This window comes from Eleginops maclovinus, chromosome 5, assembly GCF_036324505.1.
Source record: "Eleginops maclovinus isolate JMC-PN-2008 ecotype Puerto Natales chromosome 5, JC_Emac_rtc_rv5, whole genome shotgun sequence".
NCBI classification, from domain to species: Eukaryota; Metazoa; Chordata; class Actinopteri; order Perciformes; family Eleginopidae; genus Eleginops; species Eleginops maclovinus.
In genome coordinates this window covers 10,787,731-10,813,264 of record NC_086353.1, presented here as the reverse complement: position 1 = coordinate 10,813,264, position 25,534 = coordinate 10,787,731, and the positions used below count along the sequence as shown (strand labels likewise).

General features: G+C 41.0%; 1 protein-coding gene across 2 annotated transcripts in view; it reads right to left on the bottom strand.

The window, feature by feature from the left end:
• ntn1a (netrin 1a) overlaps positions 1–24,827 on the bottom strand; it is a 54,979-nt gene extending 30,152 nt beyond the window's left edge. For both annotated transcript variants that reach the window (XM_063883958.1, XM_063883959.1), the window contains exons 1-2: positions 24,664–24,827; positions 23,417–24,473 (exon numbers count right to left, since the gene is read on the bottom strand). In XM_063883958.1, the coding sequence (XP_063740028.1) occupies positions 23,417–24,440 (1,024 nt within the window). In that variant the 5' untranslated portion in view covers positions 24,441–24,473; positions 24,664–24,827. The remainder of the gene's footprint in view (positions 1–23,416; positions 24,474–24,663) is intronic.
• Between the last annotated feature and the right edge of the window lie 707 nt (positions 24,828–25,534).

Genomic DNA, 25,534 nt, shown 5'->3' with positions numbered 1-25,534 from the left:
GATGTATAAATATAGTATAAACTTTTGTCAAGCCACAAAGTTGTGCAAAAGACTCATTACTTCCTGAAGGTATCAAGTTATTTAAGGGCACCCATGGGAGATTATATTCTTAAGTAAAAGTAGTGATATTATTTCAAAAATATAACGTATTTTAGAAATATATTCTAAGCAAAATGCAATATATATTATATATCATGAAAGTTTTCCTTTCTTTCAAAATGTTAAAAGGATGAATTGAGGTTAATGAGTTCAGACATAGTTGACTATAAACTAAAAGCAGCCGGAAAAATGTAACATTAGGTGGAGGGATGACAAATAAAAATTGGCATGAAGTGACAGAAAAACCCAGGTATTATCCTTTAATGTCTGGGATTTCTTCTTGAGTGCAGACAACACAAACAATCATTTTGCAGCCGGATTATTAAAGTGTTGATACTTTCTGAGGGAGGATTGATTTAAAAACACTCTGCCGGTGACAGCTGACTGTAGTGTCTCTTGTTAGAGTGATGTCGGACCGCACCATAAAGACGATGTGATTCACCGCAGTGGAATTTCACTATGATCGTCTATTGCCGATAATGACTGTTTCTCCAAAAACAACTCAGGAATTTGACTTTTTTTAAATGCCTCCGTAATAACTGCTGAACCAAAACACAGAGTGATGTGAAATAACATATATTTATGCTCTCTCTGTAATCATGGTATATTTAGCTATCAGTTAAATCAGCCAACAAATCTGTTTTATGCCAACTGTTTATTTAGCCTCTTATAATTTAGAACAATACAGGCTTTTATCCAGACACTAATAAAGGTGGGACTTTCCAAATAAAATCAGAGCTAATTGAGGCATTGAGATGATAGATGGAGCGTTCTACTCAGTGTTGTGGGTTCGACATTTTTTTTTAGATGCAATTATGGCTACATATAAACGTCATTCACCATTACCAGCTCAATTAATCCTTTTAAATAAGCAAATAACTTGTCTTTCATAAGTTGTTGACACAATATGTGAAATTGCTGTAAAATTATCCTCTTGCAGACACAGGAAATGTGTGCTCTTTCTCAAATGCTGTCACTACAGATTTGTTGCATTTCATCTGAAGATAACCACAGACTGTATAAACAAGATTTAATTACACAAATAAGTTTGTATTATCGAAGATACGTTTATAAAATCAGGATGAACAGGACACAAAACATTGACCTAGCGGTGATAAAAACAAACTGCTTTTTTTCTGCAAATTTAATCAAAACGTTTTTGGTTGAAAAAAGAGAAAGATATTTATTCTTAAACAGGTTGAAACAACAGAATCAGAATCGGTTTTATTACCAAGTAGGTTTACACATAGGAAGGAATTTGCTTTTGTATATGTGGTGCATACAAAGACACAGAAAGAAGAATATGTAGTCAAACCAAATCAAATAAAAATAGGACTGTTATGACAGCTATTTAAAAAAAAATATTTCAAGACCATTATAACAAATTAAGGGATTTGTCATTTTTAAAAAGAACAAGATGTTGTTCGCATGATGTGAGCTTTTTCTGAGGTGGATAAAAGACTGTCATCTTTAACTAATGTACCCCTTTCAGATTATCAACATTGCTTTTACAAAAGATTATGGAAGAATTTTTATTTTCATCACCGCATCTCTGCAGAAACCCAGATAAATTCAGAGAGCCAACAGAGGAAAGCTGGGAGAGAGTGATTATGCCGGTGTCGTGGAGGATGTATGAAGTGTGTGGGGAGTTTAAGGTCAACAATGGTCAGAGTGTATATTGTGGAGCACCCTGGGAATGCCATGAAACTATGGGGTGATGGACTGAGAGGTGTGAGAGAGTGGGGAAAAAGGGAAAAGGGAAGGGAAAGGAGGATGAAGCCCACTGCAGAGATTATATCTGGCTAATTTAATTCCTTTATTGCAGCCAATTAGTCGCAGCACTTTAGCCCCCAGTGAGCTCTCTAGCCCCCTTGACTCGCTCTCTAATGACCCCGACTAAACTCTGGATCTCAGCTGCTCCCAAAGAAGGCCATGTTTCACAGCCGCTGTGTTTTTAATAGGCAGTTTGCTTCACAGAAACACTGTACCATGATGAGAGAGAGAGTGAGAAAAATATAAAGCGTGATAAGGATGGAAAAAAGGTGGAGAAAGAAAAGATGAGGTGGACAGAAGAAGGGGAAGAGATCAGCCTGCTGCTTGTTAAATCCAAGGCCTCGACAAGAGGAGACTTGGCTAATTGAGATGAAGTCATACAGAATATTCATAAGTCCTGCAGGGTTATCAAAAGCTGAATAAATATGTGTTGAGGACTGATTTCCAGTGGACAGATTCCAGTCTGCAATAAAAAAAGACTTTACACTTTTCTGACCTTTTTTTCACATCAGTCATGCTGTTTATCTATTTCTCCTTTCTATATTTCATAATTTAACACTCCCATGTTTTCTCAAATGTATTGAAATTATGCAATTCCCACTGCATGCAGAGTCTGCGGCGCATGTTTTCTCAGTGGGTGATAAAATGAAGTCTGATTAACCGACCGCCGCAATTACAGAACTGTGAGAACCGCCGCGCTTCGGTGCAAGCAGGGATCCCTCATGAAGCTATTAGCAGTGGAGCGAAGGTTAGTGTTAAGCAATGGATATACAGTAGACGGAAAAGTAAACACCAGCAGAGCAGTGTGCAATTTCATATACAGTATCTCCTTAAAGAAAGTATGCGAAAAGTGTGAGAACAATCACTCATGATGAAGTGAATGCACAAAATAATATATAAATGGAAATCTTTTTTATAAAGTACTGAAAAATAAATGGTCAATTAGCCTGAATGAACTACTATACAGGCATTCATCAAATGTGAGTGATTGCCTGCCTTTTTTAATATGTATTGAAGATATATGTTTCTGGTTTTTGTGATTTAATAGTGTGTATAATTGTAATTACTAAGATCTCTGCTTTTATTTTCCTGTTTAAATGTCTAAGCAACTTACGAGGACAACTTGAAAGAAGCCATAAAATAACAGTGGTCTACAGTATATTGCCATTTAAAGTTAAAGCATAGTATTTAATTTTTTTGTTGTTGAAATAGTAATACTTTTAATATTATTCATCCCTTTTTTCGATTTTATTGGGGAAAATTGAGAAATCTTACAGAAGAATAAAATGTGGAACGTACGTAGAATACATGGAATTAACGTAAAGCTGGCTGAAACTGTTTATCTAGTACGTTTGATCACAAATAAAGCCTGCAAACTTTAACAGACAAATGAAACTCCCTAATTTGATTGTAAAGCCTTGGACACATTAACACCATCAGCTGTACATTACATTCATGAGCACACGGCCTTACACTGTGCAGCAGCCTCCAGCAGCAGGCCAGCCTGCTCCATGCTGAGCTAAATGGCCCATATATTCACTCTCTGTCTTCATGTGGGGGCTAATAAGGCCTTTCCTTTTTCAAGAGTCTAACTAGCCACACAGAGGCACAACAACAAAGAAAGGCCTAATGGCCTCCAATTTCCCGCATTAGTGCCCATTTAATGGCTGACCTGCCCTCTCGTTAGGCAGCGCAGCATGGGAGCACTTCTCAGCCTTAGTGCATGTACACACACACACACACACACACACACACACACACACACACACACACACACACACACACACACACACACACACACACACACACACACACACACACACACACACACACACACACACACACACACACACACACACACAAAGTCCTTTAGCCCTTCTCAAACACACTGCCTCGGGCCCCTGCAACACTTCCACCCCACGCTGAGAACGCATAATAGGCCAGTTTGTAAAAGGGACGGCCTGTGATCAGTGATGCATCCACTTGCTGAGTAATCAAGGGTCTTTTGTCTGAGTGGAGTGTGTAGAGCAGTGTGTGTGTGTGAAAAGGTGTGTGTGTGTGTTTGTGTGTGTGTGTGTGTGTGTGTGTGTGTGTGTGTGTGTGTGTGTGTGTGTGTGTGTGTGTGTGTGTGTGTGTGTGTGTGTGTGTGTGTGTGTGTGTGTGTGTGTGTGAAAGCATGTGCACCTGCGTGAGAGAGATCCTCTCTTCCCATCTGTCTTCATTTGTGCGTCCATCGCTCTCAGAGTGTGTTTCTCCATGTGAGTGTTTGCGTGAGTAATTCCAAGATAAAGTGGCCCTGCCTGGAAAGATCTCCTCCAATTTGTGTCTATGAGAAAATACCAGCTGACATACAGTGCAGGAATAAAGGGATCCCGGCTGGAGCCACGCAGGGGCTGACGAGAGTGTGTTTTGTGTATGTCAGCTATGCCATAAAAATGCCATGGGTGGAGGATGACAATGGCAGGTCCTATTCAGGGCTATAGCATTGAAAGGCCCTTTAGGGTGAAAAAAGATTCCTCAGGCCTGTCAGGTCCCCACAGCTCCCCACTGAACAATACCCACTAAGAGCAGCTGTCTTAATAGCGTGAGGGACTGACAGCTTTAGGAGCGATGTGATGCTCGGAGCAGCATCCGTGCAAACTTAAGTCCAAACAACGCTTCGCTGTGTGACAACATAATACAAAATAACAGGATAGTTTGCCAGACACTGAATGCGTCTTGTACATTTCTATTACACATAAGTGTCTAAACAACTTGAGCTGACAGCGTTGGCAAAGATTCATCACCTCGATAGTCAGGAACCTCGTGTGTGAACGGATGCAGTGGCACGATAGCAAAAGATTCTTCTGAGCGGGAGGATGATTGGAACTAACTGGATTCACAGTTTCCTCAACAGGAAGAGCAAAAAGCTCTGCTTTCACTTGGCAACGTTTGGTTTGTATTGAAGGGCTATCAGTGGGAATGGTGTTTAAATGTATTGTGTTTGACTGATCAAGCAATGTTTCCTTTCAAAGTAAAGGAGGATTACTGAAACAAGTGTCTGATGTTTCTCTGACATCAGCGTCTGATCTGATAATCACAGTGTGAATGTTTTGAGACTCCTCCTCCGAGTATTAGCTGTGAATCAATTTTGCAATGGTTTGAAACCGCAGCCCAGCTCCCTGCCATCAACCTGGCTTTCAAAGCCAAGTATAATAAGGTTTTTGCTCTCTATTGTTTTACTTCCAGCCATTACCTAAGCCTGTCTCCTCTGCCTAGAGCTTCACACTTCCACAAACACGGAGAGGACGCGCATCGGAAACACGCGAGACAGATCTCCAAATGTTCCCTAAACAAGCGCTCTCTCTGCTCATGTCAGACATCACCTCCAGTCTATTTACTTGGCGAGTTTGGTTTCTATGGGACTAGCAGATCCATAGTGTTTAGGGTTCACATAACTCCTTGCAGGTTGTCTTGTGCATTGCTGGCCTCCAGGCTGACAGGGATGGGCCGCTGCTGTCAGTGCTAGACAATGAGACAAAGCTTACACTGGGCTAACTCATGCTCCTCCATAACTGTGATTCATACTAATCCCACAGCCTCTGCAATTAAGGCAATCACTCTGCTCCGACAATGTAACCTAAAGATTTTAAACCCGTTGTATTATAGCTGAATGCAGTCGGCCAACACTGATTGGCGGCCGTGAGACTGAGAAAAATAAACAGTGTTTGAAGATTAGATGATTAGAAGATTAGATGAGTTAATTTGGCCCTTCAGGCAGGAAAAAGGCGGAGAGCGTTTCCTCATTCGTGAAGACACTGGATATCTTTATCAACCATCAGTATGGCTCATTTCTTCTGCTTTTTTTTCTACAAACCAGCAGTATCTGAAGAAGAGCCCTGTGGGAGGAGGCGCTCCCTACCTTGCTTTGGAAAGTTTTCCCATATTGAACTGAGTCAGCCTTGAGGATAAGCAGATGAGTCTTGGATTAGGGATGAGATCGGAATGCTCACTTGGATTTCTTTCTAGTGCGTAAACATTTATGGTTTCCACTCCCAAATAAAATGCATTAACTGATCTAGACTCAATCTTCTTGGAAGTGTCAAAAATATGACGAAAATTAATGACACAGGTAGTTTTCTGGACATTTCTCACTATCAGCTCCATGTTTTCCAAAGTTCCTATCCTTTTCTAGAGCTTTATATCAACTCACATGGTCTTCCTCTGGGCGTATGGGGGTGCTTAAGATTTAAATGTTCACTTCATCATCAACCATGTTGTCTTAAAAAGTATAATTAGGATATGCTGTTGATTCTATTGATTGAAGCCAAGATTAACAAAAAAAGTGGACAAGTGCAAAGAAAAATGTACGAGAATGTATCTGGTGAAGGAGATCAGGTACTGAGTAGACTGAAAGATTATTTTGTCAAGTTTTAGGTTAAAATGATTCTCCAAGTGTGTAAAAATTCAAAAAATAAATACCACACAATTCCAAATAAACATACAATACTTCTTTCAGTTTACCTTTTTATCATTGTTCCTAAAAGTTCTCTATAGTGGAAAAAATACATCAGGATGCATCCACAGAAACACTGTTGCTTCACCTCACTGGGCTGTAAATGCTTAAATTAAGCTATGCTCGACACCATTTTATTGTGGGCTCATTAGCAACCACAGCACTGTGGCCATGCTAAGCAGGTGGGAAACCTTTGACCTTCACACACACACCCCCTACATTCCTTCGTCAAGTCCCCATTACTAAGTTACCACTCCTCCAAAAATTGGCTGTGACCCTCCTCCTCCTCCTCTCTTCCTTTTTCCCCTGGGTAAACCCGGGGCTTCCCTGCTGCAGATGTCATTAGTGAGTGGTAGACTGGTGAGAGAAATATCTCTTTAAAATGTATAAGCCATGAAAAAAGGCTTCAGTTGTGCAGTCAAAGAGAAAGGAGAGAAGAATTAACTGCAACACCAGTTAATAAAGCGACAAAAAGGGATTGAGGAGTGACGAGATGGAACAGAATATAATTAAATCTCAACTACATAAAAATAAAAAAGCTCATCTTCCTGCTCTTTCCCTTTTTCACCCTTCTGGTGAAACTCACAATGAGTTGAAGTTCCACTACTTAGCTGCCTGACCTTTTGTAGCTCTTTTACAGCCTGCCAATTACTATTAACACTGTTGGGGGACTGGTTTGGCTTGAGACCACATTGCAATGAAAATCATCCTAGTAGCTCTGTCTGAAAGTATTTCAGGATTTTAAAGCAGGTTGAAATGACCCATTGAACAAATAGATAATGAAACAGAGGACGACTTGAATCCACACAGTGGAAGACAAACTGTACTGTGCACCTTATATAGATTTAAGAAAAATTAAATCCTGGATAAATACAAATTTGAAAAATGACAGAAACACCACTTGTGTACTAAAGGCACAGTGCATGATTATCCAGCTCTATAAACGATAATGTAAACAGAGGCTAGGTCGTCAAAGCGTGCAATCAGAGAGACATTTAAAGTGTCTCAGCCAAGACAAATCAAAACCTGCAGTCTCTAATCACCTTGGTACATGTTGCACTTCTCTGCTGCATCCGGCCTTAGAGACAGTAGCATGTGAGGGAATGATGAGGGAAGTGTACTTAAAGAAATGTGTGTGCACTCTTTTCCAGAGGGAATGAGCAGGAAGCTGCTGAAACCCATATATCTGAAACCCCACAGCCCAACAGTTCCTTCATTCCTGTGACACATTTACTTTTCTCTTTTTATTTTCCCCTCCCGTCATCCATTTTTAAAACGACACGCTCTTAAACCTTAACCTTTTTTTAAACCCCTCAATGTGAGAGCACTGTGTGTACGGGCAGGGGGGAAATCATTTGCCGCTGTTTTCATCTACCCATGTTCTACGCTTTAAAATCTGCCTAGTTTAGATGCTTTTTTCACAAATGCAGTGTGAAGTCAGCAGCAGGCGATGTATCTGTCACAGCTCAAGCGTGAAGCTGCATGTGGAGATGAGCTTAATAGAAACATATTTTTGCCAGGCCACGGCAGAAAAACTTGTGCCAGGACACTACAGAATACAACAAAAAAAATGACCTGGGCACATTACTTGGCCAGGACAAGCCTGAGTAACAACCCACAGCTTTAGACTGTGATTGACACCACTGAGTGACAACACCAACTCTGCAGTTCAATGCTGCAGAGTATGATTAATGAGAAATAATCAGCATTTTTTTTTTTCCTTTTATGACCTCTCCAACTCAATGGAACCAAACACTGACGAGTTTAAAATAGTTATAATTATTTGTGAAACTGTGGGAAAAGTGAGTGCATTATAATAAGAGCTGGGGAGCAAAGAGGCCAAACAGTGCAGCACATTTTAAAGAGAAGGAGAGGATCATAAGGACAAAATATAGTGAGTGTGCACATGCATATGCATCGCTCCTATGACATGTGTTGTCTTTGCTCTTTATAAAGAAGTGTTGAAGCGGTGTTTCACGCTCAGTTATCATGAGTTATAACCCTTGAATGTGAAGCTGTAAATGTAAATCAAACATATTCACACAGTTATTGTTCATCCTTCTGCTCAGTGAGTTGATCAACCAGGAGATAAATCACCTAAAATATCTCTTTTCACTTTTTATCCATTAATGGAATGGAAGAAAAATCTAGTTGTTTTAATAATAAATCTGCAATTATTTGAAAAAATTGAAAACAATTCCAAAACATTATGTGATTATCAATCAGGATAACAGAAAAAAAACATAAATACTTGCAATAAATACAAAGAGTCTTTATTTGACGATTTGGTCAGTAAAGTTCAGAAAATAAAAAAACATGAAATATCTTGCAATTTCTAGGTTATTTTTTCAGATTTTTTTTTACTTTACTGTCTGCATTTTCTTTAGCTCAACACATTTTATTATTAGTATAGTAAGCAGCTTTCTTTCAAAAGAAGCTAGTTAGATGGGGTTCATGATAGTGGTATAAACAAGAGTGCGCTGCCATCCCGCAGAAGCCGCAGCAGACAGGTTTATGCGCATTAGGGCAGTGTGGCAGCTGGTTTGGTCTATGCAGATTGTTTCTGACACTGATGGCGGAGATGTTTTTACTGTACTGGCTCCAGAACCACATTCACTGCACTCCTCTGCTGTGGCATGGTGCCTACTGCTCACTACGAATTAGGCCCTCATGCACACAAGCAAGCATGCACACTGGTACACACACACACTGCATACACTGTACACACACATTTACATACAGCGACTGCTCTAATTGCAATGTTGGAACAGTAGCCCTTCAAGGTCAGGGAAACTGTTTTCTAACAAAAAAATCCCAGCACTTCATCTCTTCTGTAACCAAATTTGACACTTATGACTCAGGCAGGAAGGATACAGTTGGGGAAGTGGAGAAGGAGGAAAAGAGACCCCTCTGATCCAGAAATCCAAAACCTTATTGTAATTTAGTCATCGGTAGAAGGCAATTAGCAAGGGAAGGACTGGTCTTTGCCAGAGCAAGCACACGGCTGACACACGGAGAGTAACTCTGCGAATTGCAATGAAAGCACCATTTTGGCATAATAACGTGACAAAAGACAATGGTCCTTATTTCAAAGATAATAGCAAGCACAAGTTTAAACTTATAAAGAAGGAACAAAGAAAGAGTTTATTTGGTGGAAAGAAAAGCAAACAGGAAGTAAGCTGCAGTTTCTGAATAGAAAGACTGTGAAGCTCATCTCCAAGAGAGGGAAACAAGGAGGATTTATTTATGCCCCCTCTCACATAGAAGATTAAAGGCAGGAGATGGAACGCCTTTCTATTTGTCTCATGTCTCGTTTCGAATGAGGATTTATTCAGACTAGGCTGGGCCAAAAGTTCAGGCTATACCAACCAGATTTTGTAGAGCTAGAATACTGCCATCCAGGCATCCTTCATGGGGGAAACTTTACGGATAATTGATAGAAGACTTACAAGATCTAATGAGGAAAGTTCTTTCTTAACTCATACCCACTTCAACAAAGTTTCATGAAAATCAGGCTTTTAGTTCTTGCCATAATTAAGTGGACAAACAAAACATTTAACTGAAAAAAGTTTCTTGGTGGAGGAATATAATACAGCAAGAAGCTACAACTATTTCCTGTGTCTTACAGGTTTCCCTCTGAATACTGAGACTATTGAGAGCTCCCCAGCTGATGAACACTGTGCTTTCCAGTGAAATGTAAGTGGTCGTGTAATTTATGTCAGGAATAATATTGCCCCCAATGTCTTATTGATTCTGTAGATATTCCTTAATATTTGCTCTGGCAAGACGTTTACTCTCAGCTCCAGGATGATTGCGCTGCTCAGTGGTCCAGGAAAATTGACTATAATTATCAAATAGGCCACTTAAACTTAATCTAATGAAAATGGCTTTAGAAAATAGTTCGACCTCCTAATGCAGGTTATTTTGTCGAAGCATCTTGCAGCTGATTTAAGTATTACCCCAAAAGAGAGTCCTTCCACCACATTTGATAAGATCCACTTGATTATCTTGTTAAGAATGTTCAAATCTAATGGATGCATGTGTCTGAAAGCACTAGTTTAAATATATATTTACCATCTGTGCGAACACCCTCTTGTCAGCGCATTCACAACTTGGCAATTGTTTGGTAATCTACACTGCTGCATCTAAAATTCGAAAGCAAGAGAGGTGTCATTTCCGATGAGGTCAGCGGCCGAGGCAGCAACCCAAACACTAACCGCTGTTTTCCTTTTCCTTAAATCCTGCTCTTTTGTTTATTTTTTCTCTCTATCTTTGTTTGTGATCGCGTCTTTCTTTATTTGTTCACTGACCTTGTTTGTTATTGGGGCTCAGAGTTCATTTCATTTCCCGCCCACTGCTATGGAAACCCCTCACAGAAACCCAATCCTGTCTTTCTAAAAGTGGAAACGGTGCTGCTCGATGTTCCTGGATAATAAAACAGTGGCTGTCACTGGAGGCAGGACAAAGGCCACAGGCCTTAAAGACTAACTGCCGAAGTGATGTTCAGTTTCTTTTAAATATGTGTCTCACAAATCATTTATCAACTATTATCAAAGTTGGTAATAGCACGAAGGGAAAAGAAATGTCAAACTATGTAACTGAGGAATTCCTCATTTTTGTTTCCAGAATTTAAAAACCTAAATAGTTGATGTACAAATGTCCTACCGAGCAATTACTAGAAGAGAAATTAATTTCATAAAACTTAACATTTAAACCCTTATTTGGATTGTTTAGTACAGGCATGTTGAGTCAATTTTCTTTAATCAAATGATGACACGCTTTGATTTGTCTCATTAGTTGGTACTGGTATTAATAGGGAAAAAAGTGCACAGGAATAAGAGGAATAAGACTTAATAATTGTAAGTATTTGTGTGTTTTCACAGGGCACTGAAATAGCACCTACAGCACTTGGTTATGGTTAGTGAAAGATTGTGGCCTTGGTCAGATAAGTGATTTGAACCGACCCATCTCCCGTATGCGTGTCTGGCGGTTCACATACAGCATCACTTCCCATACCAGACCTAACAATATTGCTAAGAACATAATTGAAGTAGAAATTATATTTTAGGTTCAAACAGAACTGTATGAGCATATTGAGAACTGCAAATTCTGCAGGTTCCCAAACATTTAGAAGAGGATTAGGGCCATATTAAACAGATTAAAAAATAATAATAATAACAAATTACTGACAGGAACAAGGTGTGCATCAGCTACAGTTAATACTCCCACAAAAACTGGAAAGATGATGCAAAGGGAAAGAGAAGCTATCTATATATCTACTTCTTTCTTCACTCTACTCTTTCTGTCTTCGTCCATATGACTCTGGAAGACAGAAGAATCATTTCCCATCGGTTATCCCTCCCTCACACTCCACCTCCACTTTCATCTCCGGCCAACGACCTGTCCTGGCTGCACAGGAGAAAATACGAGAAGAAAAATACAACCAAAACAAGCTCAAAGGGGGAACAAAAAGAAGGTGAAATGCATTCTCCAGGTTTATCAGCAGATCAACATCTGGATATCTACGGAGACATGCTGGTATATAATCATTTCAATATCTGCAAGTGTCTCTCGAGGTTAGAGAGCAGGAGATAGACAGAGGGAGCGAGGCCCAGGCCAAGTTTTTCTCCCCGTGTTGTACACATTTAGGTCTTAGCTTCAAAGACAACACAGAGGGGCCCCATTTGGAAATGAATTTTTGCCACAAACTATCATCTCATAACACAAACATTACCATTAATGACTCCATTTCCTTACAATTTCCTTATCGTCCCCCCTAATTATGTCCGTTTGTTTGCTTTGTCATCGTCCAGTGATATAGGCCTTTTGTTATTAGAAGCAGAGAGGGGTCTCACGTGGGAACTTGATGACTTATTCTGCTAGAGGCGCGACGGAGGGTGGGGGGGTGCACAGCTGCTGAGGAGCCCCTGCAACACATATTAGTAGTACAGAGGCAGCCCTCATCCTGCAACAGCAACACCCAGCAGCAGCAGTGGAAGCTATTTAAAGAGCACTTACTGGTAGCATGCTGAGTCAAGTGCCCCTCTCTGTCTTTATCTCTCCCCTTCTCTTGCTCACCCTCCATCACTCTGTCTCTCTACTCTCTCTTTCTCTGTCCTCTCTCTCTATAATGGGCCTGCTACAGAGGATCTAAATCAGCTGAGGCCCGCGCTTTCCGAGCTTCCCTCTGCTCTTTGCCGGACACCGAGCCTAATTAATTGGCGGTATTGTCCCGCAGGGAGCAGAGCCAGCAGGGGGAAAGGGGTTAATAGAGAGGGGAATGTGTTGGGCAAACGAGAAGAGAGCATGGCTTTATCCTATCAGATTTTTTCCATTTCATTTTTTGTAGAAAAGAGGACAGCATCTGTGTTTTTGTATTAGAGGTAGCTGAGAGAAAGAGAGGCAAAGAAAGAGAAAGTGTGGATTCACAGCCCCTCACCCCACTATGAGTCTTATCTTTGAGAGCTAATGAGTGACGGATTAACCCGGGATCACCCTCTGGCAAATTGAGATGACCCCACAAACTTACCCTAAGTACCCTCCCAGAAGTCTGCATTCCACTTCACACAACCAAACAAATATACGCCAGCCTTTGGTGTTGTTTTCGCTCAAGAAAATGTCAGCTACTTAAAGCAAGGGATCTGTGTGACATAAACACAGGGGCCGTGGAGAGTTCCCCCTGTGGTTTAAATTATTAGCCTAATATAAATAATAAATAGCACCCTGGTAGCTTGCCTGATAGGGGACCCATTAACTAAGGATGTGTCCTTATCGCAGCGGCCCAGGATCAAATCTGTTCCCTCAAAACAATCATTAAAAAAGGCGAAAACTCTATTCAATAATCTTTTTTTTAAATGCCAACGTGAATGTTATCCTAATTTATTTGTGTGAATCTGCAACACCACCATGAATAAGGTGTCTGTGGAGCACCTTTAAAAAGCTTCAATTGAGAAAATCCATCCAAGACCCAACAACTAACAGTATCCCATACTGCGAGATCTGATTTCCGACAATAAGCTCTGACTATGTTCATTTTATCAGACATGACACACCTCAACCAAAATTTCCTCAGGTTTATTGTAAATCAGTCTACTTGGGCTGACCTCTGCTGACTGAGATCTCTTTGTGTCAACATGCTCTCTGGAAATGCAGCTTCATTTAGCCAACAGGCTTCCATCCTTACAATTAAGATAAAAGGCTGACTTATGACGTCTAGCTGCCTGTATCACTGTTGGGTGTGTAGACATTCACAGGCCCACACGCACACAAACACACACACACACACAAACACAACTGTGACTTCAAGGCCTCTATGACGACCGGGACTTGTTGGCTGCCACACACACACACACACACACACACACACACACACACACACACACACACAGCCTGCACCGTGACTTATATGGGAAAGACAAAGAGGTTGGTGATAAATCATTGTCAGCTATTCATCCACACACACACACACACACACACACACACACACACACACACACACACACACACACACACACACACACACACACACACACACACACACACACACACACACACACACACACACACACACACACACACACACACACAGAAGGAATTCCAGGGCAAGTTCTTTTTCTGGCAACGTGTGAGCATGTCTGACGCAAAATGAAATTGTTTGACTCAGCTTGATCTGTCACAGGTGCTTTTCTCACACTGTGAGTGTGTGTTTGAGAGGGAGAAAAAGACAGACAGTGTGTATAGGAAATGCGTACAATTAAAAGATCACTACGTCAAAAGCCTTAACAACTTCATCTACATGTAGGGTCTAAATATTTACAACATACATATTTAACCACTAAGATGACGACAGCAGGGGGGCGCTCTGATCCACACAACAAGCCGCTGTGTCTGGGTCTGTAACGTTGTCCAGCAATTAATCGTCCATATCTATGAGTGTTGAGGAGCCTTTCTCAGGGCCTGATATGATCACACTCGTGTTAGGTGGTCCTTTTTGCAAACAGTGTAACTGCTGCCAGAGATTTCCTTTTGCCAGGACTTTTACCTTGAATCAAAACACAGAGCTGCTGCAAAGAGCCTCCTCTCTTTTGTTTTTTGCGAGTATCTGTTTTGTATTGTTGTTGTTGACACTGTTACAGCCCTATCAGCGACAGAGAGATTTAGGAGACTTTGTAACAAGCAGTGCCAAGGCTTTCTTTTTTAAGTGTGAACAGGCGTGGGTAATTTAAGTTTAATGTAACAACACATGCTGCACCAGCTTCAGTGCTCGTTCCGATGCGTTGCTCCTACCTAAAGGTACAAGAAGGAGTTCATCATGCATCAATTTTACCTTTAATCTCATTAAAATTGCATTACAAGACACAGCCCAGGGCATAGTGCAGGAGACTGATGTTATTTTCTTCTTTGAAAATCACTTTCTCTCTGTTTTGCTTCCTTTCTTGCACTCGTTGTCGTTGCCTCCAGCACATATTATATATTTGCTTTGGCTGCAAACACTCGCCCTCCTCTTGGTAACCGTGCAGTAACCTGCTGCCACACAGAGGTGCTGAGGTCATCATCTCTGAGTCTCTACAGCGCTGCTGGCCCCGGCCTCGAGATCAGGTCTCACATACGCACACTAACCTTTTTTTTTTTTTACTCCAAAAAGCTGCCAATACGCATACATCATCTTCTCTCTCTCAGACACTCACTCACAATGTTTTCTTACCCTGTTTACTGGACCCTTTATGGTCCCCTGTTAACAAGTGAGACTGCTCTAGTGTGTATGGTAGCCACAATGAATCAAGGTCATGCTACCAGTGTGTTTCAGACCTGATGACTGCCTGACTGAGTGATGCTGGCCGTGTGCAAAAAAACTAGAGGTTTTAAAAGGGGAACACAATGTCTGTTCACAGTTCTTCGGGGGAGTCCTCCAGCACATGTGAAAAAAATGTGGGTTGGGTCTGGAGACTGTAATTTAAAAAATGAAATCTGTAGGTGTTTAGTTAAAAAAGTGAGCTGTCTGGACATCTAGTCGCTCCTCATGTCTGCTTGAGGTTACCTTAGCTGCTATTAGCATATACATCCTTATCTCCGTTGTAAAGTAGCATTACTAATAATGTAGGCTGCAGAGTTTGACATGAGAGAAGAATGTGTGAAATATATCTTATTCTACTGCTTCGATTTTGACTAGTATCTTTTCATCATGACATAATGTTTTAGTGAAACTGCTGAAGTTGTAGCAAATTACAAGGCTCTCATTACATACCAATTCTTCCAGCAAAAAGCTGTTTTCTCTCTTATTCCTTCACAATAAGAGAATAAGTGTTTTTTCCAAACATTTCCTCTGGGGATAAAGCTTTAGCGCAACACAAGCTCTGTTCTTAAGCTTTAGCCCATTTGGAGTAAAAACAAGTAAAGCTCTTTTGGTTTTATGCAATGATTTTTTTGCTGTGGATTTCCAGAAAAAATGAACAGATTCTGCATTATTGGCCTCTGTCACCTCTGTGGGACAGCGTTTACACTGTGGTGTAAAATGTGGTTGCGTGATATTTTTGAGAGACAGTCAGGCTGTGATTCATAGAGCTTGGTCAGTGAGGCACTGGAGTGTCTTGTGTCTAATGTGTGAACACATGCCGATGTTGTTTGCAGTGGGTTTTAATTACCCATAATCATCTGGTACCCAGTCGACCCAATCCTTTCCATTACAAACAAACATATCTCTCTCTCTCTCTCTCTCTCTCTCTCTCTCTCTCTCTCTCTCTCTCTCTCTCTCTCTCTCTCTCTCTCTCTCTCTCTCTCTCTCTCTCTCTCTCTCTCTCTCTCTCTCTCTCACTCACACACACACACACACATCCCGTGGTTCATGCCAAACCCAGAGCACACAGAGATCCTGCCTCAGATAAGATAAGCTTTCACTATGGCATCGAGTCGCCAATTAATTAATTAACAGATGTTTCCCCAGGCGCTAAATAGCTTCTCAGATCCTGGGCAGAATTACTGCTTTTCTAAGCTACCACTGGCAGACAATGCAGGTTAAAGGACACACTTACACATGCTTGCACAATCTCTTTCGCCCGACAGCAGAAAGACACACTGTAAAATGTCAAGCCTCCCAGCGGCGAAGAAACACACATGGAAAAACTGACACAAGCACTCACAAATATAAACATGTAACCAGCAGGCGACAGAGACAGGTATCAATAGAGACAGAGTGGAGTGGAGTGGAGTGGAGTGGAGTGTGTGTGTGTGTGTGTGTGTGTGTGTGTGTGTGTGTGTGTGTGTGTGTGTGTGTGTGTGTGTGTGAGTGTGTTGTTCGTAAGCCTCATCATGTTTTTCAAACACCTTTTTTTGCAACAGCTATCAGCACTTTTGCAGATGTTTGGGAGTCATCCTAGTCATGTTCAAACAGTGTTTTATTGAATTATTTTAATGCATTTAACTTTTTGCACCTTAGGCGACCGGCAATGATCGAGCTCTCTGCGCTGTCAAAGAGTCCAATAACAATAATGAAGCAGCTGTCATCGCAGAAAAGAAAGCCTACTTTGTGTCTGTGGTTTAAAAGACATTAATCAAAATGTTGAAAATCTTTAGTGTGCTGGACGCCCAGATTACTCTCTTGAGAATGTAGCTGACAGTTTAAAAACATATAAACAGAAGTGAGTGTGTGTGTGTGTGTGTGTGTGTGTGTGTGTGTGTGTGTGTGTGTGTGTGTGTGTGTGTGTGTGTGTGTGTGTGTGTGTGTGTGTGTGTGTGTGTGTGTGTGTGTGTGTGTGTGTGTGTGTGTGGTGTGAGTGTGTGTATCTTCTACAGGTTTCAGTTAATACAAGGAGTTTCGTGTTTGAAGGAAAGAAGAATTGGGAAAAGAAGATCCGTTTGGATCTCATTGGCCGTACCAATTATCACCAGATGCTGCTGGAAGCATGTGCCACAGACTAAATGGAAACATTTTTCAATGCAAGAAACACACACACAGACACAGCATGTTCTTACCCACAGGAATGTAGCAGCGAAATTTCTCATCATATTATGTAAAATGATGATGATAACGACAATTTGAGTTTCTGGCCTGGCTGGATGTTGTGATAAACCAGCCACAGCGGGTTCAAGCACCATCGAGGGTGACAGGAGGAAGTGAGCGCAGGCCAGGAGCCAAAGGAGAAACGCAATATGGCTTTCCTTCTGAGGCAACGTGGCTTCTGAACAAACCGTTTCTAAAGAGCAAGGTCGAGGTTCCATTTTGGTACGAGTGTTCGTGCACATTGGTTAAAAATGCGGACATACACTGTGAGTGGAATCTGTGTTGCATTATGTGTTGTAGCCAAAGCAATGAAACAACACTGCGGCCGAAGCACTTTGTCCAAAGGACCAGGATTCAAACATCAGACACAGGCTGTTTAGTTTCTTTGCATACAAGTGAACACATTACCCAAAGGAGTGCGACATCCACTTTTTCCACTTTGAACTCATAGCAAACAACGTGCAGATAGCTCCATTAAAACACTGTTACAAATGTGTGTTGGATTCAGCTTTTGGTATAATATATGATGGCAACTTTCCTAGCATTTCTTTCTCAGCACAAACAGACATAAACACCTTTAATTACATGTGTGTTTGTTTTCATATCTGCATATTGTCCTCTGACACTTTTTTAATATGAAGTCATTTAAAACTTCAAGGGGCTGTCAGAATTTATTATCCGTGCAAAAATGAATTCCACCAACATTGGATTGTTTCTCAAACAGGCCCCATGACAAGCAACAACTAGCTCCAAAATTCCAGCTCAAAAGACGTGCTGCCAAACACCGACACTAATAGCTTCAAGATATTCCATGCTTCAACATATTCTGCATTCATTTTTGTCACATCTATTGCTTCCATTTGAGCCTAAATCATAACGATTATAAATGATCTCACTTCTGGGATAGTACGGTCTCTGCTTACATAAGTGCTCAAAGTAGCAGTTTTATAAAACTCCTTTGATTGTAATGGCCTTATTTCATCCTCATTGTTTAATATAAAATAATTTGATATCCCTCTGGAGCCAGTCGTCACAATTATCATGCTGAAAAAAACTAAATGGATGTACTCAGTTTGACCGAGGCCTGGGGTCTATTTTTGGTCCAAAAACGATGGTTCAAGGACAAGAAAGAATTTACCTCCTGTCACTAGTTAATCTCTTATATCTATTTTCAGTTCAGAAGTAAAAAAAAAACACTAAACTTTGTTGGGTTTTGAATAAATTACCAGCCTTAACCTGACAACAAAGCAGCTTGTGCAGCCCCTCGTTTAAATACCTGGCATACAGTAGATTCTAAGTAAAACTAGCACTGAGAAATGTGTCTGGCCTCTCACAATAGCCCCACATGCACATACAGACTTACACGAAAACATATACACTCCCAGGACATAAACTCAACAGGAGCATTGGCAGAAAATAGACATTTCAACATGCAGCGCTAGCACTGTGATATCAAATCATGCTGCAGAAACTTTGTCATTATTACTGTCTTCTGTGTTTGGTTACAGCTACTTGATATAATGTACCGACAGCCTTGCTCTTACAGTATGTGCTAGCTCAGTGGTCATGTTCCTGTCTGTATGAGAGATATAACAGGCCTCAAAATATAAAACAGAAGAGTGAGCTGGTCGTCTGGACCATGAGAGACTTTTTTTTAGCAGTGGTTTACAAAACGAGTCATAAACACTGATAAGAGCTCCGGCGAAAAGAGAATTCTTGATGTGAGAGAGAGAGGCCATTCCCCCCTGTTTGAACTATAGCGGCTTCAGACCTAAAGAAAAAGTTGTGTGTGTGTGTGTGTGTGTGTGTGTGTGTGTGTGTGTGTGTGTGTGTGTGTGTGTGTGTGTGTGTGTGTGTGTGTGTGTGTGTGTGTGTGTGTGTGTGTGTGTGTGTGTGTGTGTGTGTGTGTGTGTGTGTGTGTTCACATGTGCAGTCTTACAGGTGTGTGCATGTCAGTAAGAAGTGGCGAGTGCCGACTACAGAAGTGAAGACGAGGAATACTAACAGTGCAAAGTGCAAAGCTACTCTGTCAGTTTATTCCCAGCTTTGTTTGCAGTGAGTGAGAATAACACCGCATCTTGCCGGCACCTTTGAAGATGAAGGATGCCGGTTTATAAAAGGTGCAGGGTGATCAGATCAAACATTAACCAGACAGCCGACTTTGAGTTGCAGGATATATAAAGTGACCTTTTCTTTAAGTGAATTGTCCAAATGGAAACATGAATAGCTAGACATTGTTTCATCTATTGTACATCAGGGCTTCTCTAAAATCATGGCAACCATTGCTTAAAGAAAAAGCTTGTTCTGGTCTACTTAGGGCACAATTATTCATGAAATGTGAGCGATAGTGCATAAGGGCTAATAAGAAACTCTTCTTTTTCATTCTGTAACTGCACAAAATCCAGAAACTGTTGCTGATAAAACTGCTCAAATCTTTCCCAAACTGTGCTGTAGCTTTACTGGAATTATCTTTCATGCTCATTAAAGGTCTGGCCAGTCCTCCATGAAAATAAGAAAACTACACCACTAAACATCAGTGTGCGCGCAGCTGTTTTTAAGTGTTTACTTATGTTTGCTCGAACATTTTGTTTGTAATATTCACATCTACTCAAGGCATTCAGAGGACCTGATTTGTTTTTTAGCTTCAAGTTGGAAGTGCCCTTTCATATTATAAAGGCATAAAAACAACTTCAGAGGGGCTATTTACTACAAGTGATTGTAGCTTAAAAACTCAATTATTTTTATGGGTATCAAATCAACCAGGTCCACTTTTCTGCACCACATGTTTGCTCCTGTCAGTCAGACACCTCTGAGCAGCACCTGGGAACATTTGAGTGGGGTTTCTGCAGTTTAGGTTTTGTTCTAGTGAGGCAAAACAAGCAAACCATCGAGCTAAGACAGAGATTCAGGAGTGGGAGTCTCCTCATGGGCGAACAGGCTTAAAGGACCAATGGCCGTGAGGCTTGGAAGAAGCTGGCTGAGAAAATGTCATCCACATTACAGTGTCAATGCACCAAGTGAACTCTAAGTGGAAGAAAGGAGGAAGAAGTTTCTTCCTGTCCAAGCAGCCTCTATATTCCCATTGGCCCCATAAGGGGCGCCTGGAAAAGACAATTGTCAAAATATTTTTCTGGCCCAGCGGCTATGGAAATGTCACTCTACCGTCCCTTTATTTCTCTGGTCCTCTCCCTCACACATTTTCCACATCATACTCCCCCTCTCTCGTTTATGTCTGTCTCTTTCATTTTCACTTTTGTCGCCCCTGTTCCTTCTCCAGCCCCTCCTTCTGTCCCTGCGGTGCAGTCCCCTCATTCTGCATGCCTTCAAACTGTCTTTATAATCTGCCTGAATTATTCAGGACACTTTCTCCTTTCTTTTTTGTTTCTCAACACGTCCAGTACACTGCACAAACCTGAAAACTGGGTTTACAGTTCATTTGCATTAAAATAGTTTATATCCGGAGGGAACAATCTGACTGCATCCGTTTCTCATCATACGGTGAAAACCATGAAACCATGTCACCTTCCTTACTTTGTGGGTTTAGTGTTTTTCTTTTTGCCAGGAGCATTCAGGCCATGGGGCATCTATAATTTTCTCAAAGAAAAACTCAAGACATTTCCTTCTACTGTTTCCCCTTACCCAGATTAACACCTCTAAACTGAGTTTGGAGCATTATTACTGCACATAGACCTGAGACACTTGTGGGGCTATCATTAGAGGAGAGCCACAACAAACTCTCAGACTGCTATTCAAGATTTTACACTTTAAAATCTCAGTACACAAACACATTTCTGTAACACAAACTAAACATCTTACCGACAACATGAATGCTGTAACTGATACACTTTTATGGCTTAAGTGTGAAAAGTCTTATATGTGTGCTCATCCAGTAAACCACAAAGTGTCAAGGAAGCAATTATGAGTTTACAAGATGTGCATAAACAGTTTTTTTCTGTATATCATGTAGATATTTAAAAAGATATACACAGTAAACCTCCCTCTACCCTTGCATTTGAATTTAACATAGCATTATGATTTTATTTAAGTAAGCCTATATCTACATGCTGGGATTTTTCCCCATGGCAGTCTTCATTAAAGACTGGTTCTAATAATTAAATTAAATCTAATTAAAGTTTGTGTATGGACAGATTCAGTATGCTTGATTAGATTTTGGAATATAATTAAGACCTAAAAAAGAAGAATCGGAAAGCATATCAATTAAACAAAAAATATAAAATTGTTTATCTCTCCTTTCTTCTGATGTATTCAAATGATAAAGTATATAGATATTAAAGCAAAGGCTGTAGTGAAGAGCAAATCAATAGAGTCAGTTTGGCCCCGATTGAAAAAAACACATTTTAAAGTGTAAAAAACAAAGAGAAAGCAATGATATCAAAGCTTGAGATAACAGGAATGTAAATATATCCAAAAAACGTTTCCTGTTGATTTAGCTACTCTCGCATCTGTCAGTGAGAATATGTCAGAGATTTAGAAACGGACAACGGCAGCACACAAAAACCTTTGACACAGCTGCTATGTGTCAAAGTGGCTGACATGTGCTGTGACTGTCTCACAATATAAAACCTTCTCCCTGTAGCCATGCAGACGAATAGGAAATATTGAGGGAGTCACAATGAGATTTTAGTTTCTATTACAAACATCTGTTTGCCTCTCCTTTCATTTTGGGAGATGTTCCTCCTCAATGAACATCTGATCAGAAGGACCAACACCAAATAACTCTGGTCTTTGTTGCCCTGCAATTTTCACGTTTCAAACATATTTCTGTCCAATAATTGCAATAAAACAAAAAAAGCCATATTCCCAAAAAACATATTGCATACAGCAAAACAATCAATAATAGTCTTTCACTTTCTCAAGTGCAGAATTTAAACTGACAGAAACTTGGCCAGGATTCTGCACTATCTGCAGGTTGTAATAAAACTACTGAAACTACTGTAACTTTGATCACTCCGCACCTGATAAAACATGTTGGCTCTGAGACAAAAAAAAGCAGCAGTTTAGATATGATAAGGGACTTGCTTCACACCTGCTTTGCTTTTTGAGAATACAAAATATGGCGTTATTTGAAGGTTATAATGACATATTCTAAGGTTGTTTTTCAGCTTGTAATTGTGAAGATAATTATAGAAAACATGCAAATTAAAGTTATTAAGGTTTGAATAACCTTTTTAATGATAAAATTGGGGCTATACAATTACAGATAATTCACAATTTACAATTAGGAAAACTATTTCATTATTATATTTGAAATGTGATTAAAAAAAACGCTTTTATACATTCCTTATGATATATTAAATTTGCAACCACAGCACCTTAGCATTTAAAGCATTCTTTCACATTGATTTTGATCTGGAAAATAATTATGTGATCATTTATAAAGAAATCTGTGTTCAATTTCCACTACGGTGGGAATGTAGCAGGATTCCTGAGATAGATGAAAAGGCATCGCTTAACTGCAGCGGTACAGTCGAGCTATGAGAAATGCTGCTGTGGAGATTAGGCTCGGTCGTCCCGTTTGACGTGGTTAAAAGACTCCATTATGGCCTGCAGTAAGCTAAATCGACCTTCAAATCGCATTTTCATGTTCGAGTGCATTAAACACAATTTTATGGTCGTAGACGTGCACTACAAAATCAGGCAAAATTGTGGCTTTGCTGCGGTTTGGTTAAAAGGGAATGTTCAGATGTGGGTTTAAATGAACTGAAGCTGTCAATTCGGTTTTATCTTCGTCTTAAAATATAACACAATTATTCTGAATAATTTCCTTAATATTATTATAATAATATTATTATTATGCATTTAAAATACAATTAAATTCATAATTTCCTGTTAGATAATGTGACTGATTTACATAACACGTTTCGATTATGTCTGATTTCTCTTTTTCTTTTACTAACATATTCCTACTGTCACTAATAGTGTTCCTAAAAATTACACCAGTCTGTCCTGCCTACACAAACAAAAATATATGCGGAGCAGCTCTGCAGCATCAGAGATACAGCGGCCCCGGGATGGAGGAAGGATGGACTTACCGACACACTCGTTGGCTTCCCTGGCTGTGGCTCTCTGCCACGGTCTGTCGTAGTGGAAAGGCTTGCACCTGTCGCACTCCGGCCCGGCGGTGTTGTGCTTGCACTCACACACCAGACTCCCATCCCGGTCCTTCACGCACCGAGACGCGTGCCCATTGCATTTGCATCTCCCCCCGACCTGCAGGTCCGATACGGCGTAGAAGTACGAGTCCCTGGCCAGCTCCGAGTCGTCTTCGTTCTCGTCCCCAAAAGTGTGCAGCCGGCTGAAGATGACTTTAATGTCCGTGGCTGTCACCCAGTCTTGCAGCACCGGGGAGTTGTCAAAGTCGTGTGCCGACGGTCTGCCGTCCAGCGTGCTGAAGGCGATGAGCCCACCGGTCAGAGGGTACATATCGGTGTGGGAGTCCGTGCACACAGCCTCCTGCTCATTCTGCTTCGTTATAACGGCCCGGTTGGGCTTGTTGTACATCTTCCTGCACTGGGTCGAGTAAAACTGAAAGGGCACCCAAGTTTTACCGTAGTCCATGGACTTGTAAATAACCATGGATTCCGGTCGAGGCGAGCAGAACTGCAGGCTCACGTAAGTGACCTCAAACTTCTTTCCGAGGGACAGAGTCAGGGTTGCGTTCTGCGGGTACTGGAGGAAGTTCTCGGACTGCCAGCAGGTGAGGTTGTGCGGGTTGTTGAGGTCCGTCAGGTACGCTGGAGGGTGGTACTTCTTGGGGTCCGAGGCATCGCAGGTGTGACAGTTCCTGGTCCTCTCGTCTCCTTTCTCCGCCGAGGTCACCACGCAGTAGCGGCTGGGCACCTTTCCGCAGGTGCTGGACACCTTCACTTCCTTACCGAAGGCGGAATTAACGAAGTCCGGGATGCAGCGACGCGGGTTGCCGTGCTCGTCGTAGCAGGGGTCCGGGGGAGAGGTCTGCGCCGCAAACAGGCTCACCCCGTAGCCGCCCAGGGCGCTCCGGCACGACAGGGAGGCGGCGAGCAGCACAGAGAGGACAATATCCACAGCCCTTAGCATGGTAGGTCCCTCGGTCCCCAAGTGTCTCTGCAGCTGGAGGAGAAAGGGAAAGCGTGTGGGAAGAGTGAGAGAGAGTTAAGTTTCGTGATGGTTTAGCAGTCTGCAAACACTTTCCAAAGAAACACTGGGCTAATATTTAGTATTTTACAGTGATATAAAAGTAAAATGTTGTCCAACCACATGCATGGGAGGTTTGGGAAAATGTATACAAAGCTCACATTACCTGAAAATAATTTAAATGGATTCAAAAACCGGCGATGTTAGTCTACTTTTCTTTATCAGGAATCTACCACAGCTCCTCCTGTTTTGTTGTTTGTTTCTTCAAATCTCCTGCGTATAAATAGAGGAGCGGCCGGATTTAAGAGTCGCTAGTGTCCTTATAGCAAGTCCCACTCCTCCTGTCGGTCTTTTCACAATCTCTCTCTCTCCCCTCACTTTGCCTCCCTCCCTCCCTCTCTCTTGGATCGGATCTTGTTTGGCACAGCTTTAGGTCAGCTCATCTCGAGGGGTGACACCAGGCGGAACAACGACATCCACTGGTGATGCGTCAGAAATATTTGACGTGCACAGAGACGCAAATTATGACTAGAAAACAGCTGGAACCAACATTGCACTGATTTAGTGCCTTGGACACCTTCATTTGGACGACACCTGATAGGATCGTTCAAATACAGCAGTGAATTACATTAAGCAAAAGCTATTATTAGGTCTATTATTGCAAATTATAGTACAATTATTATTATTACTTTGTGTGAGACATGCAACGTGATTTGTTGTAGCCATTCTGGTAATAAACACCACATTTTGAGAAAACAATATTACTATAATTCTAGCATGTCTAATGCGGTACTATAATCTTGAAATGTAATTAACATGCACCATTATAAGGGCATTCTTGGAAGGTAAATGAAAATGTCACTAATGTAAAACAGACGAAACATAAACGCACAGTAGCTAAATGAACTGTAGATTTTCCACTGTTGACTATTTTAAGGGATTTTCCTCAAAATGTAAAATGTGAATTGATCATTGTTTGGGAGTTTGCTTGATTTGAGTGTAAATTACAGTTTGATTTATTTTTTAGATGACTCTCT